Source organism: Anthonomus grandis, chromosome 6, assembly GCF_022605725.1.
Source record: "Anthonomus grandis grandis chromosome 6, icAntGran1.3, whole genome shotgun sequence".
Lineage (NCBI taxonomy): Eukaryota > Metazoa > Arthropoda > Insecta > Coleoptera > Curculionidae > Anthonomus > Anthonomus grandis.
In genome coordinates, this window is record NC_065551.1 from 12,339,817 (window position 1) to 12,355,832 (window position 16,016).

At 33.7% G+C, this 16,016-nt stretch overlaps 2 protein-coding genes and 1 long non-coding RNA gene across 3 annotated transcripts in view; 1 reads left to right on the forward strand and 2 right to left on the reverse strand.

Moving 5' to 3' along the window:
- Nucleotides 1-16,016, reverse strand: part of LOC126737352 (26S proteasome non-ATPase regulatory subunit 12) — a 22,400-nt gene continuing 6,384 nt past the window's right edge. The window contains exons 4-8 of the mRNA XM_050442221.1: nt 7,450-7,746; nt 7,231-7,396; nt 6,987-7,180; nt 6,645-6,813; nt 1-389 (exon numbers count right to left, since the gene is read on the reverse strand). Of these exons, the coding sequence (XP_050298178.1) occupies nt 237-389; nt 6,645-6,813; nt 6,987-7,180; nt 7,231-7,396; nt 7,450-7,746 (979 nt within the window). The 3' untranslated portion in view covers nt 1-236. The remainder of the gene's footprint in view (nt 390-6,644; nt 6,814-6,986; nt 7,181-7,230; nt 7,397-7,449; nt 7,747-16,016) is intronic.
- On the reverse strand, nt 8,596-13,524 carry LOC126737355 (uncharacterized). Its single transcript, XM_050442226.1, has 2 exons — nt 12,823-13,524; nt 8,596-12,588 (listed from the first exon to the last, which is right to left on the reverse strand). The coding sequence occupies exons 1-2, from the start codon at nt 13,166-13,168 to the stop codon at nt 11,999-12,001; spliced, it is 936 nt and encodes a 311-aa protein (XP_050298183.1). The 5' UTR covers nt 13,169-13,524; the 3' UTR covers nt 8,596-11,998.
- The window catches only part of LOC126737360 (uncharacterized), a 22,051-nt gene continuing 19,585 nt past the window's right edge, over nt 13,551-16,016 (forward strand). Inside the window, exon 1 of the long non-coding RNA XR_007661006.1 lies at nt 13,551-13,849. This is a non-coding gene — a long non-coding RNA (uncharacterized LOC126737360). The remainder of the gene's footprint in view (nt 13,850-16,016) is intronic.

A 16,016-nucleotide genomic window follows, 5' to 3' on the forward strand; every position in this document is an offset into this window, starting at 1 on the left:
TTATTTTACAGCAGACAGATTATATTTCTTTACAAAACTTGACACCTAAATAGCGAACATAAATTGGGTCCAACCTTGTTACATCCTTAATAACTTTGATCAGATACACTTCAGATATACAGGGCTTTAATCTTCCTCACAATGACGACATTTAAAAATCAAAAAGGGGTTATATTAATAAGAAAAAATCAAAAATATGAAACGTTGTCATCGTAAGAACAGCCCTTGAGCGACCCTCATGCATTCGTTGCCTGTAAATGTTTATGGACGCACTCCTCCTTGTTGATAAGGTGAGTCGTCTTGTTTACCAATTGCATCAGGGAGGACAAGTCACGTGCCCAGTCGTTAAGCACGTCGCTGGGATCTTTCGATTGTTGGAAATGCACCACCTGTTAAAGTATAATATACTAATCTTACAATGTCTTTGTTTTTTAGCAGAGAAGGCGCCTAATGGGCTTCATGCATAGATTTTTAAGTTATTAATTAACACCAAATAATCTCATAAATTCATTATCCATTTTTTAAGTTATACTTAAATAGCATTTCAGTCGCTTTTCAATTTAAAAAATATCCACGCGAAGTCGATAGGTCCCTTGATTAGTCTGACGTAATAAGTTAATTCAGATTCAGGAATAATACTTATTGGTTTTTGTGTTAGTCGCTTTATTGTGATTGAAGAGTGTGATTCATTACTGTTTTCGATTTCATTTATTTGTCATATATTTGACATTTCAAGTTGTTTATGCAAGAACCCCATTAGGAAAAATTATATTTAGTATTTTAATTAGGATTAAAACTGTTTTATTTGTCCTGAATATGATTTGTTGTACTTAAGGGCTTAGTTAGTTTTGTGCCTTCAATGAGACTAAACTCGTTTTTTTTGACAAAAAGGAAAGTTTACTGATGAATTAAGAATAATACTAACTTAGAACATTGAAAAGCTAGAATTAGTAAACAAAAACTTATTTGGAGTTCAATATGTGCACAGGGGCAAGGAGGGTGTTTTGTTTACAAAAATATTCATTATAAATAAAAATTAAAATAAATAAGTGGAGGAAAACTGCAGAATTTTCATTTTACCATAAAATATTTAATTTCCATACAAATGCTACTTATTAGATAAGAACCTTTATTCTAATGAAGTACAGGGTGTCTCATTAAGAATGTTCCTCGGCTGTATTTCAGGCCCCAATAATCCCAAAGCGTTGAAAAAAAAAATTAGTATGAAAGTGGCCAAAAAAAAGTAGCTGGAAAATATTTTGAAGTTCATTGGTTAAACGCTAGGGGGCGTTCTAGATACCTAAAAACTTTAAGGTCTATTTTTTCCAAAAAACCTTTAATAACTTGCATCCCAAAATATTATCGAAATAATGTACAAAGTATTCCTGACAAAAATGTTTAAGAGCGGAGAACAAAGCTTAATAATTTAGTAAAAACCGCATTTTAATATCACGTCTCTAACTAAAGTTACAAAAAAAAATGCGTTCATTAGAAAGTGAAAACGTCAAATATGGTCGTTAAGTTCTAGTTACCAAACGGGTTAAAAAAACTGGTGCCTAAATGAATCTTTGTGTAGAGAAACAATCTTGGTATACCAGCTTTTTAGAAATTCCGGAAGGTGGCGTTTATTTATACACTTCTTTATAAAGGAGTTTCAGCAGGAATAAATCTATTCAGTATGGGAAAACTATGCATAGGAACGTTTTAAATTTTTGGACAACGTAGCAACAAATAATGCCACATGATGTGCTAAAATAAGTTAAAAGAATAATATTGAAAAAAATAGAGCAACATATTAGTTGTGTTCATAAAGGAACTAAAAATTAAAGTTTATATAAGACTATTGGTTAGCAGTTTATTCGAGTATAAATAAATAGGTAATTAAATTATGCCAATTTTAATAATAAGTTGGCTTTGCATTTGTTTAAAAAACAAAAAGGCCGGTGACAACTCTGTGACAGCTGCTTAAAAGTTTTCGGTGGTCCTATAAATTTAGTTATTTATTTCAATCAGAGTTTATTTTTTGACTTTAATTTATAATGCGTCTGTCTTTGCAAGAGTCGGTAAATGTTATCAAAATTTTTTATGAATGTTTTGAAAATGCTACTATAGCTGCAAGGCTGTATGCTCAACGTTTTCCACAAAACCGGCGTCTGAGTAGAGGCATATTTCTTCGTTTGGCCCGTCGTTTTCGGACAACAGGTAGTGTATAGTCCATCCAACCTACCGTAGACAAGGTCGCAGGAGAACGGAGGAAACCATAATAAATTGTTTGGCCTATGTAGAATTTGATCCGCACTTAAGCATCAGAACTATTTCAGGCCATTTAGGCATACCTCGTTCTGTAGTTCACAGAATTTTGCAGGAACACAGGTATAACACAATTTTTCAAAAATAATTGCCTAGATACTTACTTAATTTAATTTTTTTGCATATAGATTTCATCCATTACATATAGTACTCCAGGCATTAAATCTAGAAGACTATGACAGAAGACTAGATTATTGTCATTGGATGGAGAATATGTTGGTCGAAAATCCAAATTTTCTCAACGAAATTTTATGGACAGAAGAAGTAACGTTCAATAGTGACGGAGGAGTTAACAGACATAATATGCACTATTGGTCTGAAACTAACCCTCGTTGAATGCGCGAGATCCAGCATCAGGGAAGGTGGAGTGTTAATGTCTGGTGCGGTGTAATAGGATCTCAGGTTATAGGTCCATTGGAGAACGATATCTTGGATTTTTAAGAAATGAGCTCCCAGCATTATTAGAAGAGGTGCCTCTGGTTATAAGAGCCAACATGTTTTTACAACATGACGGATGCCCGGCTCATTTCGCGGTACAAGTGCGAACGTTCCTTAATCAGCGGTACCCTGATCGGTGGATTGGCAGAGGTAGCTTTGGCCCTCGGCCGGCAAGGTAATTTTATCGTTATAGAAACATTATTAGATTACATTGCATATACTTGCAGATCGCCAGATTTAACCTGCCTTGACTTTTATTTATGGGGTAAACCAACGACAGCCGCAACTTCTCAGAATCTTAGGCAGCAACAAGTAGCTTCAACCAACAATGATATTAGAGTAATCTTGGAGTGGGGCGGTAACAATCTGGTCAATTTTAAAGCCAAAAAAACGCAGGCTGCAGTATTTACGATGAAGACTAACGTTGATGGCCCGGAGCTGGTTATGGCAGGGAAAACATTGCCAATGAAATCATTTTTACATCTTCTAGGAGTCGAAGTCACCAACAGTGTGTCCTGGCATGACCACGTTGCCGAGATCGCCAGGGCAGCTTCCAAAAAACTCGGACTGCTTTTCAAAACGAAAAAACTGTATACACCAGAACAGCTACTGATTCTTTATAAGGCTCATTATATGCCCTTCCCTCGAGTATTGCTCGCATGCCTAGAGCTCTGCACCCAAGCATAGTTTAAAGCTGCTAGATTCTATACAGAAGAGAACTATTCGTCTTATCGACAAACCAGAACTGACAAAGAGTCTGGATAGTCTGGAGCACAGAAGAAAGGTGGCTGATCTCTGTTTATTCTACCGTTATTATCACGGTAAGTGCTCCTCTGAACTGGCAGGCCTGATTCCACCCAGGGCTGTTCCGGCAAGAAGGACACGTCTAGCAGTTGCGGCTCATCAACATCGAGTCCACCTGCCTAGCCCAAGGACGTCGCTGTATCGGGACTCATTCATCTGGAGAACATCTTCTTTGTGGAACGGGCTTCCACCTCACATATTTCCCGACGCATACAACCTACAGCGATTCAAGATAAATGCCCACAAATATCTTCGCGCAAGCACCACTCCAAGAGTGACATAGGACTTTCCTTTTGTGCTTGTGTTTACCATAAAAAAAAAAGAAAAAAAAAAGCCATTGTATTTTCTTCCAATAGAGAAAATATGAAACAGCGAATAAGGGGAGCTATTCGGAGTTTACCAGCCGCAGAAATAGAGGCAGCCGTAAAATCAACCTGACGAAGAGTTCAAAATTGTATAGAACAAGAGGGACGACAATTCGAACACCTCGGCAGGCATTAGATTAGTGTAGGAATTAAAATAATATTATTTTTTATTCCATTTAAAATAAGCAAGATTTTTATCTTTTTTCAGTTTAATCGGTACCAAGTGCCAAAACTATCAAAATATTTTTGTCGTGTTACAATGACGCATCGACGTTAATAAATATTTAAAACGTTCCTATGCATAGTTTTCCTAGTTTTCTCATAAACATTGATTTATTACCTGATTTATTACCAATGAAACTTCCTGTATAAAGAAGTGTATAAATAAACGCCACCTTCCGGAATTTCTAAAAAGCTGGTATACCAAGTTTGTTTCTCTACACAAAGATTCATTTAGACACCAGTTTTTTTAACCCGGCTGGTAAATAGAACTTAACGACCATATTTGATTTTTTCACTTTCTAATGAACACATTTTTTTTTGTAACTTTAGTTAGAGACGTTATATCAAAATGCGGTTTTTACTAAATGATTAAGCTTTGTTCTCCGCTCTTAATACCGTAAAAAAACACACATGGTTGCATTTGAGGTTCTTAAAATAATCAGTCGAATAGCGTAAGTTAGAAGTAGACGCCCCCTAGCGGGTTTTAGGAAAATTTTCCAATAATATCTTTTTGGTAGAAAAATAAAGCAATAAAAGAGCTTTTAAATAAAAGAAAAAAAAAATCGGTGCAGCCAAAGCCTACTTCTTACCATTTTTCTCATTTAAGATAGAAACTCTCCCCACCACTTTATTTGACATTTGACAGAAATGGTTGTCCAAATATTTTTGTCAGGAATACTTTGTAGATTATTTCGATAATATTTTGGGATGCAAGTTATTAAAGGTTTTTTGGAAAAAATAGACTTAAAGTTTTTAAGCAGCTAGAACGCCTTCTAGCGGTTGGCCAATCAACTTCAAAATATTTTCCAGCTATTTTTTTGGACCACTTTTATACTATTTTTTTTTTCAACGCTCTACGATTATTGGGGCCTCAGATACAGTCGAGGAACATTCTTAATGGGACACCCTGTACATTAAAAAAGGTTTATGAACAGTAATATTGTTTATAATTTAAAGCATAATCTATTAATAATAAATATTTATCATGTAAATATTTTCTGACAACGTCACTGGTAAAGATTACTTGTGTCATTGGAATCAGCAATGCGATCGAGCGGCGTTGCGATGTTGTTGCCTTTTTCTGTAATATACGCGATCTACATTCATTTAATTTCGAATGTTGACTTCTTTATAGAGTATCTTATTATATTTTATAAAAAAAATTGTTCATATTTTTTTAAAGAGGAATAGTATTGCTTTGCTTCTGTCAAAATAAGTGACACATTTTTATGATATTCTAAAGTGTGTTTTATTTTGCCATTTCTACATAAGTATCTGGCATCATTGCATCAGAGATAAGAGCAAGCAAACAAACTACCCATAGTTCCATGGCAATGCTAATTCTAGCCTTTCAATATTCTAGGAATATTAATTAGTTTTCAATTTCGTGTTTGTGACCCAATATCTTCAATATTGCGGAGGGTTGTTGGGTGGGGTCAGAAATAAAACAGAAACCTGTTTACCTAAATGTCGACGTTTCGACTTATATTAAGTCATCCTCAGGACACTGAAATGGATTCAAGTAATTACAGAGATAAAACAAAGTAATTTTAAGTACATAAAAAACACTATTAAAATAAATGTTCTTTAAGTTACAAAAATTAAAACAACAAAAACCACGACACAGTTAAAATTACATTCAGGTACAATCCGTTAAAAGAAATTAAAAAAAAAATAAACAATAAACGCTCGGAAGAATAAAAACATTTGTTTCTTGGCTTATTGTTGATTCTAGTTTGCCCACAGTAACACCTACAATTTAACTCATGTTAAAAATAACTCTACGCTCCTATTTTAATTATAACTTAAGAAACCTAGACTTAGGTAAGAGGTGTAATGTATATAAAAAAAAGAAAAATAGAAAAAAAAAAATAATTTTATACTGTTTTTTTTTTTTTTTTAAATTTCTTTTAACGGATTGTACCTGAATGTAATTTTAACTGTGTCGTGGTTTTTGTTTTTGTTGTTTTAATTTTTGTAACTTAAAGAACATTTATTTTAATAGTGTTTTTTATGTACTTGAAATTACTTTGTTTTATCTCTGTAATTACTTGAATCCATTTCAGTGTCCTGAGGATGACTTAATATAAGTCGAAACGTCGACATTTAGGTAAACAGGTTTCTGTTTTATTTCCGACCCCACCCAACAACCCTCCGCAATATATTAATTAGTGTTTAAAATTGCGATGGAAGAAAAGTTGGACTTTTGGACTGTAATGGGCTTTAGACTAATCCATTTTAGTGATAAATTCACCATGGCAATTTGCAGGGGTTTAAGAGCTAAAACCCTTAATAACTTTTTCTTCTTGAAACTGCAATTTTTTATATTTTTTTGGCAAAATATAGATTTTCTGTAACTTTTGTTTCAAGTTATTTTAAATAATTAAGCATTTATTTAATTCTTTATTAGAATAAATGTGCACAAATTTTGTTTAGCTGCATTTCTTTAAAATATGTACATTTTATACTTGAATAAAGATTATCACTGTTAAAAGTATTTCTTACCCCAGATGGTCTATCAGTTTTAGCTTCAACACTTTTATTAACAACCATATTGGATAAAAATTCCTCCGTTTCAGCTGCTGATAAGTCAAGCAACTGAGCAATCCTGGCGATCTTGATACGGGTATAGTATTTGGCCATTACTCTGATATTGTGCTCTACTACACGAGATCTACAAGTATAAAATTTGCATTCAAAAACTAAACTGCTAAAATTATTTAAAAAATACATGCTTTTATTAAAGAGGCATAAATTCCTAATAAGAAGAATAAGAAGTACATACAACATAAGACAACAAAACAAAAAAGGATAACTAACCCCACAATTTTCTGGGGACAAACTTACTTGAGATCTGTCCATCTTTTAGCAGCTTGCTCATTTCCACTAAACATAGGGGTGGACTTTAGCTCCTTTTCATATAATTCACACAAGCCAGACCATTTTATTAACTCAGGTGTAACAAACAGCTTCAATAATGCCTTATATAGTGGGATTTCTTCCAGGACTTTATCTGCCAACACTCTATGAGTCAAATCAGACTAAAATAAAATTTAATAAAATATAAATAGTTTTTTTTTAACTTTCTCACTTGTTCATTATCATATGGGGCCAGAATAAGATAAACTACAACAGCTTTCGCTGTAGCTTGCTTCTCTTGTTGATTTTCTTGAATTGTTGTAGTGTTAAGTACTGCTCTGTAGTGCTTGCATGTTGCTAAATATGAGCCTTCATGTTCATCAAGTTCCATCATCAACCTAAAGATATTTGCTATAAGACTGAAAAACTAAATTATTTAACTATTTATTACCTGTAATACTTTAGCTTCAGCTCTTGTGTACCTTCATCCTCAAAAAATTTGGTATTAATTTTCTTTGAAATTATTTGTGTTTTAATGTAATCTTGCTTGGCAAGGCAGAGCCTCATCTGTTCCAATATAAGCTCGACTTTCTCCTTCTTTTCCATGGATCCATAAGTTTCCACTTGCAACTCTTGAATGATATTTGCTGCCTCTTGAATATTGTTTTCATCCTCCCTGATTTTTGCAAGTTTATGGGTGAGCCGTGCCCTTTCAACTTCTACATATATTTTCCCTTCTGTTACTTGTCTGGAACAGAAAAAATGGTTACTTCTAGTTTTTGATGTGTGTGAAGCTAGCGTCCGATCGATATCCAGCAACCAAAGTCGAGAACGCAGCATATGTCGGTTGCCAGAAACCAATTCATAGTCCGCGCTCGCTTTTATTTATTCAATATAATGCCCGTATCTCCTGAAATTCCCAAGGGATTTTAATCGTTTTTTATCCAGATATTAACAATAAACACCTAAATCAGATTGTGGTGGTTCTAAACCTCTATAAACTAAGGTTTCTTTGTGAAAATTTACTAAAAAGTCAAATATTAAAAAAAAGAAAAAGGCCCGAACTCCAAAAATTATCAAAGAATTTGTATAATTTTTTTTCTATAAGAGATCGTAAATATCTAAACCGATTTTAGATGGTTGCAAACCTCTACAAATGAGAGTTTTTTAGTAAAAAACTTGTTGAATTGTTAAATAAAAAAAATAAAAAATTCTATAACTCCCAAAGGATTTAGATAAAATATTTTTATGTAATAAATAACAAATATCTTAACCGATTGCGGATGGTTGCAATCCTCTACAAACAAAAGTTAATTTAAATTAATTGTTAGATGTTAAAAAATTTAAACTCCTATAATTTCCAAAACGGAATGGATAAAATAGATATATGGATACAACTATCTTATGTAAAAAATAATAAATATCTAAACCGATTTTAGGTGGTTGCAAGCCGTTTAACCTAACCAAGAATTTTTAAATGTTAAAAAATAGAAACAACTATAACTCCCAAAAGTCCTCTGGTCGTCAAATCGACTAAAGAGGACATGGGGGAAGAGGGTCAGTGTGCCTTATTTTGCTGTAATTATATAGTTTGATATTGCGGAGGGTTGTTGAGTGGGGTCAGAAATAAAACAGAAGCCTGTTTACTTAAATGTCGACGTTTCGACTTATATTAAGTCATCCTCTGACTAGGACACTTAATTTAAGTCAAAGTCAAAATTTACTTTATTTGCTAACTTTACAAACTTGTGCTAAAAGCTTCCTAATCCTAGAGTTTATAATTTAACAAGTATTTATTTGGTTATACAGGATACAGGACAAAAACAGAATACAGAATCGATTTTGATTGTACATAGAAGCATATTTTATATAAACAAAGAAAAAACCAAAAAAGAAGAAAAGAAAAGGCGAGAACCAACATAAAACAAGAATAATAAAAAAAATAATAAAATAAAAATAAAATTAAAATACTCTTCAATGCTGTAATAAGCTTTTGGTAAGATTAATTTCTTTAGTCCTCTCCTAAACTTTTTAAGGTCTGTAACAGTCCTAATCGAAAAAGGAACATGATTAAATATTTTACGACTAATAAATATAAGAGTTTCTCGTAAGTGAGGAGGTGGTGATTGGAAGAGATAAGTTGCCCACTTGACGAGTATTATGACTGGTGCAGGATGGTGGACTTACGGACTTATGTATGAGTGTTGCAGTTTCCAATATAAAGAGTGAGAAAACTGTTAAAATTCTTTCAGCTACAAAAAGAGACTCTCAGACCAACACCACACAGATACCTTAATGTTTTTTTCTGAATAGTAAAAATTATGTTAAGGAGTCCCTTGGAGCACAAACCCCAAAATGGCAACCCATAACGGATATGAGAGTCTATTAAGGCGAAATAAACTGAACGAGCAAACAACCTCCCCAACTCATGCCTGGCAACCCTGACTACAAAACAACCAGAAGAAAGTTTAGCAGCGAGGCCCAAAACGTGGTCGTCAAACCTTAAACTCTCATCAATGAAGAGGCCGAGAAATCGACAATAATCCCTACCATGTAGTGGGCTCTGCTCATCAAACAAAAAACCCTCTACATTACACTTAAAGCCCAGAACAAAAGTCTTATCAACATTGAATACAAGCTGATTGCAGATGCACCACTCTTTAATTTAGTAAAGGTCCTCTACTCTGAGAGATCTGACTACTTTTTTATCTTTGTTATGCTACAGAATTGTAGTATCATCGGCAAACTGAACCACTTGTCCATGCAGTGATAGAGAGCTTAAGTCATTAACGTATAACAAAAATAAAATAGGACCCAACACTGACCCCTGAGGTACACCACATTTAAGATGTGCTATCCCTGACGAAAATCCAGATGCAACCACCCTCTGGGTGCGGCCAGACAGATATGACTTCAACCACCCCAAAGCCACTCCCCTAAATCCATAAAAATCAAGCTTTGACAGCAGTATCCCATGATCCACACAATCGAAGGCCTTGGACAGATCACAGAACACCGCTGCTGCAGCCTCCTTGGAGTTCATAGATAGATACACACTCTCCAAGAATCTGAAAATGGCATCCTGCGTGCCCTTAGATGACTGAAATCCATACTGATTAGGGGACAGCACATTGTATTTGGTCAAAAAAGAGACAATTCTCTTTTTTGCAAGCCGCTCAAGAACCTTGGAGAGGGTAGACAAAATTGATATGGGACGGAAGTTAGAGGGTCGGTCCAAGCTACCACCCTTATGAAGAGGAATAATCATAGCTTCCTTTAAACAGGATGGGAACTCGCCCTGAAGAAATGACTGATTGATTGCCCAAACCAAAGCACCTAAAGCGCTCGCAGGCAGACGTGAAGAGATACCATTGGAACCCGAAGACCTATGATTCTTCAAGCACTGAATTGTTTCAAGGACCTCGGTGGCATCTACAGGGTGGAAAAAGAATGATTGGTTGATAGCATTCCGATTAAGATACTGCAATGGATCACCGTCACTGGGAACTGCTTCCAGTAACTTCTCAGCAATATTAGAAAAATAGTCATTGAAATCATCGGGCCCCAAATCCGATTCAACCAACCGCCGACGAGAAGACTGCCTACATTCGTTAATGATTAACCAACTTTCCTTCTGTCTGTTACCGGACGAATCTAAGCGTTCATTGTAATACAGTTCCTTTCTGACTTTTATCAGATGCCTATAAATTTCCAATAATCCTGAAAATAAGACCTGATGAATTGATTGTCAATAGATTTGCGAAGTCTTGCTAAGCATCGCAAATTTTGGGCAGATGTTTTTAGTTCCGCGGTGATCCATGGTTTTCGTCTCTTGAATTTAAGTCTAACCAAGGGAAACAAGATATTTATTTTATCACGTAATGTATAATAAAAGGAAGAAAATGGTTGTGGAGCAGCCCGAATTGCATTCCAGTTAACAGACGAAATGGATTGAGAAAATAAATTCAAATTGTTCCCACTAAACACTCTCCCAAGCGGCGGCCAGATTTGTTTTTAAAGTCACCAGGGAATTGGATATAAAGTCGAAATTATACCCATTTGTAGTTACGTCAACCAGGTGAGAAAAAACGTATGGAGTAGATATTTTTGCCAAGCAATATTAGGTTAGAAACTTTACCATCGCCTTCAGAAATTAATAGTCTGATGTATTTATATACGTTCAGAAATTAACAAATGATTTATTTTAGCAGCATATTATTAAATTCTTATATTCGTGTATATACTTTCATTCCCAAAAAATTTTAAAAAATCTTGTAGTATTTATTGTATTATTAACAAACTTAACAATTAACAAATATTATTATAATTAATCATAAATAATGGGACATAAACAACAAGTCCGAAACGGAATTGCACTTCAAATTGAGAATGTGATAGAGCGAGCCGCAGATGCAACAAAATTGTGCACAACAACGATCGCAAATATAAAGAAAAATGGGATAAAATCAGATCAGGATTACGCTGCTCATATATTTTCCAAGCAAAAGACCGCAAAAACCAAATCTACAACATATTTGAAAAGTAGAATTCGGCACGAGCAGTAGGCGTAACAAAACCATGTGATTACTTACAAAAATTGTGAATAATGGTATAAAATTATTTTAACTCACTGGGAAAAATTTAAATACTGACAATTTAATTTACTTGTTCATGAAAAAAAAAGCTGCTTGAAGGAATATGTTAACACATTAAAATGAAAATACCATTCCAAAAAATAAAACATACAAACTCAAAAAAAACACGCCATATTGAATTACCAAGTTAATGAAATTGCAACGATATGATTGAATACTTAAACGACGATCATAAAATAAAATTTGCTAGAACAAAAAAAGCTTAATCAATCTCGTCAGTATTGTCAGAGTCAGAACTGAAATCAGAGATATTGTCTTCGTCATCATCGTCTTCGTCAGTCGTAATCACAAGTGGCAGAATGTCATAGGCATCACACACTTGTATTGCCTCCCAAGCCTTTTCAATTACCTTTTCTGTATGAAAAACATATGATCATTTTGCCAATGATCTATAGAAATTTCGTTTATTACCCTTTCCCATGTAGTCAGAACTTCTGAAGGTGACCCCTTAAAATTGAAAATATATTGATCATATTTTCGTTTACATTCCGACCATACCATTTCAATTGCATTAAACTGGCAATGATATGGTGGCAGTCGCAAAATTTTGTGTCCTAAAGGTTTAACATATTCATCAAGGAAGTACTTTTTTTCACTAGGGCAGTTTCTGCGTGCAATACTCCATATTTTATCTTTCATGGCTTTTTCTGGCAAGTCAATTTTCTTTTTCTTCAACCATTCGGTCAGTCTCTGCTTTGTCCAAGATTTTCTCGGGATTTCTTCTAATAAACCAGAATGGTAACTTGCATTGTCCATGATTATAAATGACTTTGGGGGAAGATTTGGAACCAGCTGAGTTTTAAACCAGTTTTCGAAGTTTTTCCTGTTCATATTGTCATGATAATCTCCCGTCTTTAATCCACTCTTGAAAATTAAATTTGCACCCTTGATGAAGCCATCTTTGGTTCCGGCGTGGACGACGATATAACGATGACCTTAAAAATAAAAGATAATTTAATTCTCTTCTTTTAGAAATCATTCTTCCAGAACATACATTTAATATAATTAATAAGTAATGTTCCATGCACATACAAGTAGTGTATGGAGTTAAATTCCCTCATATTGTCTTAGAGAGAAATTATATGAAACTATGAAGTTAGAGAGCCCTTACAAGGGCAATAGTTTTTATTCAAAAAAAAAATCCAAAAAGATAACCAGATAATTTTTACCTTCACTGTTTTTCCTTGAATCCGTGTGCTTGGTGTCATCTTGCCAGCTACTACGAAATGATCCCTTGCTAAAAATCCACGTCTCGTCAATGAAAACTGGAGTAAAACCTTCCGGACCTACATTTCTATTTTTGATATACTCCCTTAAAAAATTGATTCTTTTATGAACAATATTTGGCCAATATAAGTCCATCAAATATTTTCTGTTATTTGGTTTTTTCCACTTGAAGCCTATACTATTGATCCATCTTCTTAAGGAGTCAATGAAAAACTCAAAATATTCAATTTCTTCCCTGAACTTTTCTCTTATTGTTGCCAATATTACATATTCTTTTCTGGCGTACATAGAATAAATTGTGTCCCGAATTCTATGTTTCAAATATGTTGTAATTTTGGTTTATGCTGTCTTTTGTTTGGAAGATATACGGGCTGCGTAATCCTGATCTGATTTTATCCCATTCTTCTTTATATTTGCGATCGTTGTTGTGCTCAATTTTGTTGCATCTGCGGCTCGCTGTATCACATTCTCAATTTGAAGTGCAATTCCGTTTCGGACTTGTTCCTTTTCCAGTTAAAAAAAAAGCCAATATATTTAATATCATCAGCTGCGATTGTTCATTATACCTATTATATCTTTTTTTAGGCATTATCTAACACTTTTCGAAATAACTTTCAAGAACAAGTTGACAAACCAATATTTTTGATTGACAGTGACGGATATTTCACATAACCTAGTATATAAAAGATGAATAATCATAAGACACCAATTTTTTTCAAAAGTTTGTTGTCGCCGCTGTTTGGAATATGCTAAACAAAAATAAACAAAAATGACGTCATTACAAATGGGCATAATTTCGACTTTACACCCCCTCCGATATACCCACTGAGTGCACTGAACAGGTAACACCATCCAAACTGCAGAAATAATCAATAGTGGTCGATGAAGAGGACGAAATACGAGTGGGTGCATTAACATGCATGGTGAGTGCAAATGATTTGAAGATTCCATCAAGAGAAATTCTTTGTGGTAAGGAAACCTCTGAATAATTAATATTAAAATCTCCAGCCAAGATAACACGCGAGTGAATAGGGAGCTGGGACAGAAGACAATCTAACCTGTCAAGAAAAAAAAACACACACACAAGTAATCACAGAAATGAAACAAAATAATTTCAAGTACATAAAAAACATTATTAAAATAAATGTTCCCTACGTGTACAAAAATTAAAACAACAAAAAAAAACAAACACCACGGCACAATTAAAATTACATTCAGATACAATCCATTGAAAAAAAAAAAATTTTAATAAAAAAATATAAAAATAATTTTTTATACATTACACCTCTCACCTAAGTCTAGGTTTCTTTAGTTATAATTAAAATGTTTGTATTCTTCCGACCGTTTATTTATTTAATTTTTATGATTCGATGTTATGTTGATAAACTAACTAAGGATAAGTAGATAAGGAAGATATATGCAGCTGAACGTATCAAAACAAGAAACTTAATTTTGTAATACACTGTGAGATCTAAATTTGGGACATACACTCTTTGACAAAAATAAAATTTTGTATTTTAGTTTTATCTTTTTGGTAATAAATAATTTAAATTATAGTAACTTGCACGATCATCCATAACCATTTGTGGTTTTTATTTTTTTTTGTTGTTTTAATCTTTGTACACGTAGGAAACATTTATTTTAATAATGCTTTTTTATGTACTTAAAATTATTTTGTTTTATCTCTGTGATTACTTGAACGAATGAAAGGAATTGAATTTTACGACTGTTTTTTTTTTGTTGAAAAAAAAAACATTCTCCATTTCAGTGTCCTAAGGATGACTTAATATAAGTCGAAACGTCGACATTTAAGTAAACAGGTTTCTGTTTTATTTCTGACCCTACCCAACAACCCTCCGCAATATTAAAGATATTGGGTCACAAACACGAAACTGAAAATATACAGTTTGACTTTGAGAAACGAAAAAATTGGCCGAAGGCTGTTTTTTTTTTGTCAGTTTATCAACTGACCATAGGGAACCATAGGGGTTGCGCGTACTAAGACTGAAGTTTCATCATCCTAGGGAATTTTTTTTAGGGGATGATTGGGGTTGGTCGTGGATTAATACTATACTGTATAGTAGTAATACAGCTATAAAAACATCAAAAAATCCAAGTCAATGTGGAATATTGTTAACGGAATCAGGGGCCTAATGAATTGAAGTGTTCTATTAGTTCTAAGGAGTTCAACTGTTTTTTTGCCGGTGTTGCAGAAAAGCTTCCTAACGCGTTAACGACCATGTGCACCATATTGGGGCACACCCTGGTTTCTGCACAGACCGTGTGACCCTATTTGGGCATGGTGGATTGTAATGTTCCAAGTGGTGTGGGTCTAACGAGGAAGCAACTACGTGCTTTTAATATGTATTGTCGGGTTGGTCTGATCCCTGGGAAACAAAAACTTGCCTTGGGTTGAGATTTTTGTAATATTTTTTTTTGATAGTAAATAAGTAAATAAAGAAATTATGAACTTTTAACTTTATCAGTGAATTTTACACCAATAATAGTTTATCATTACATTTTTAAGTTTAAAATTGCAAACGTAGCAATAAAATAAAATTTAAAAAAAAAGGCAACCGATCATCAGCCATAGATTTTTTGTTTTAATTTTAGGTTATAGTGTAATTTGTTTTATTTTGCCGGCTATATACATATCATAAGCTACTTTTACAACGCGTGGATCTATTAGGTCCATGGATCAAATCATGGACTATTTTTATTTAGTACAGCCCTGATTACAAGGATTGATTTTGAGGGTTAAATCAGTGCAGGATTATCTCTACGATCAAAATGTCAGTTGAAGGGAGTTTATCAGTTTAGACGAAGAATTATAGGACATAACCTCTAAATCTTTAAAAGTGTTATTGTTGTTTAAAAATAATAAAAATAAAGTAATATATTTTTCTAAGGCTTATGCTTGTCCATCCCTTCCTCTTGTTCTCTTTATTTTTGTGTACAAAAAACAAAACAATGTGTACAAAAATAAAAACCTCCTAAGCTAACTCGAAAAATTCATCCATTATCCCAAAGATGCTGGTCATACACTTTTATAAAAGGTAAAAACACAAAATCTACAGCATCACAAATACATTTAATAAAACGACAAAGGTTACATGTTTCGCTCGACTAGAGCATC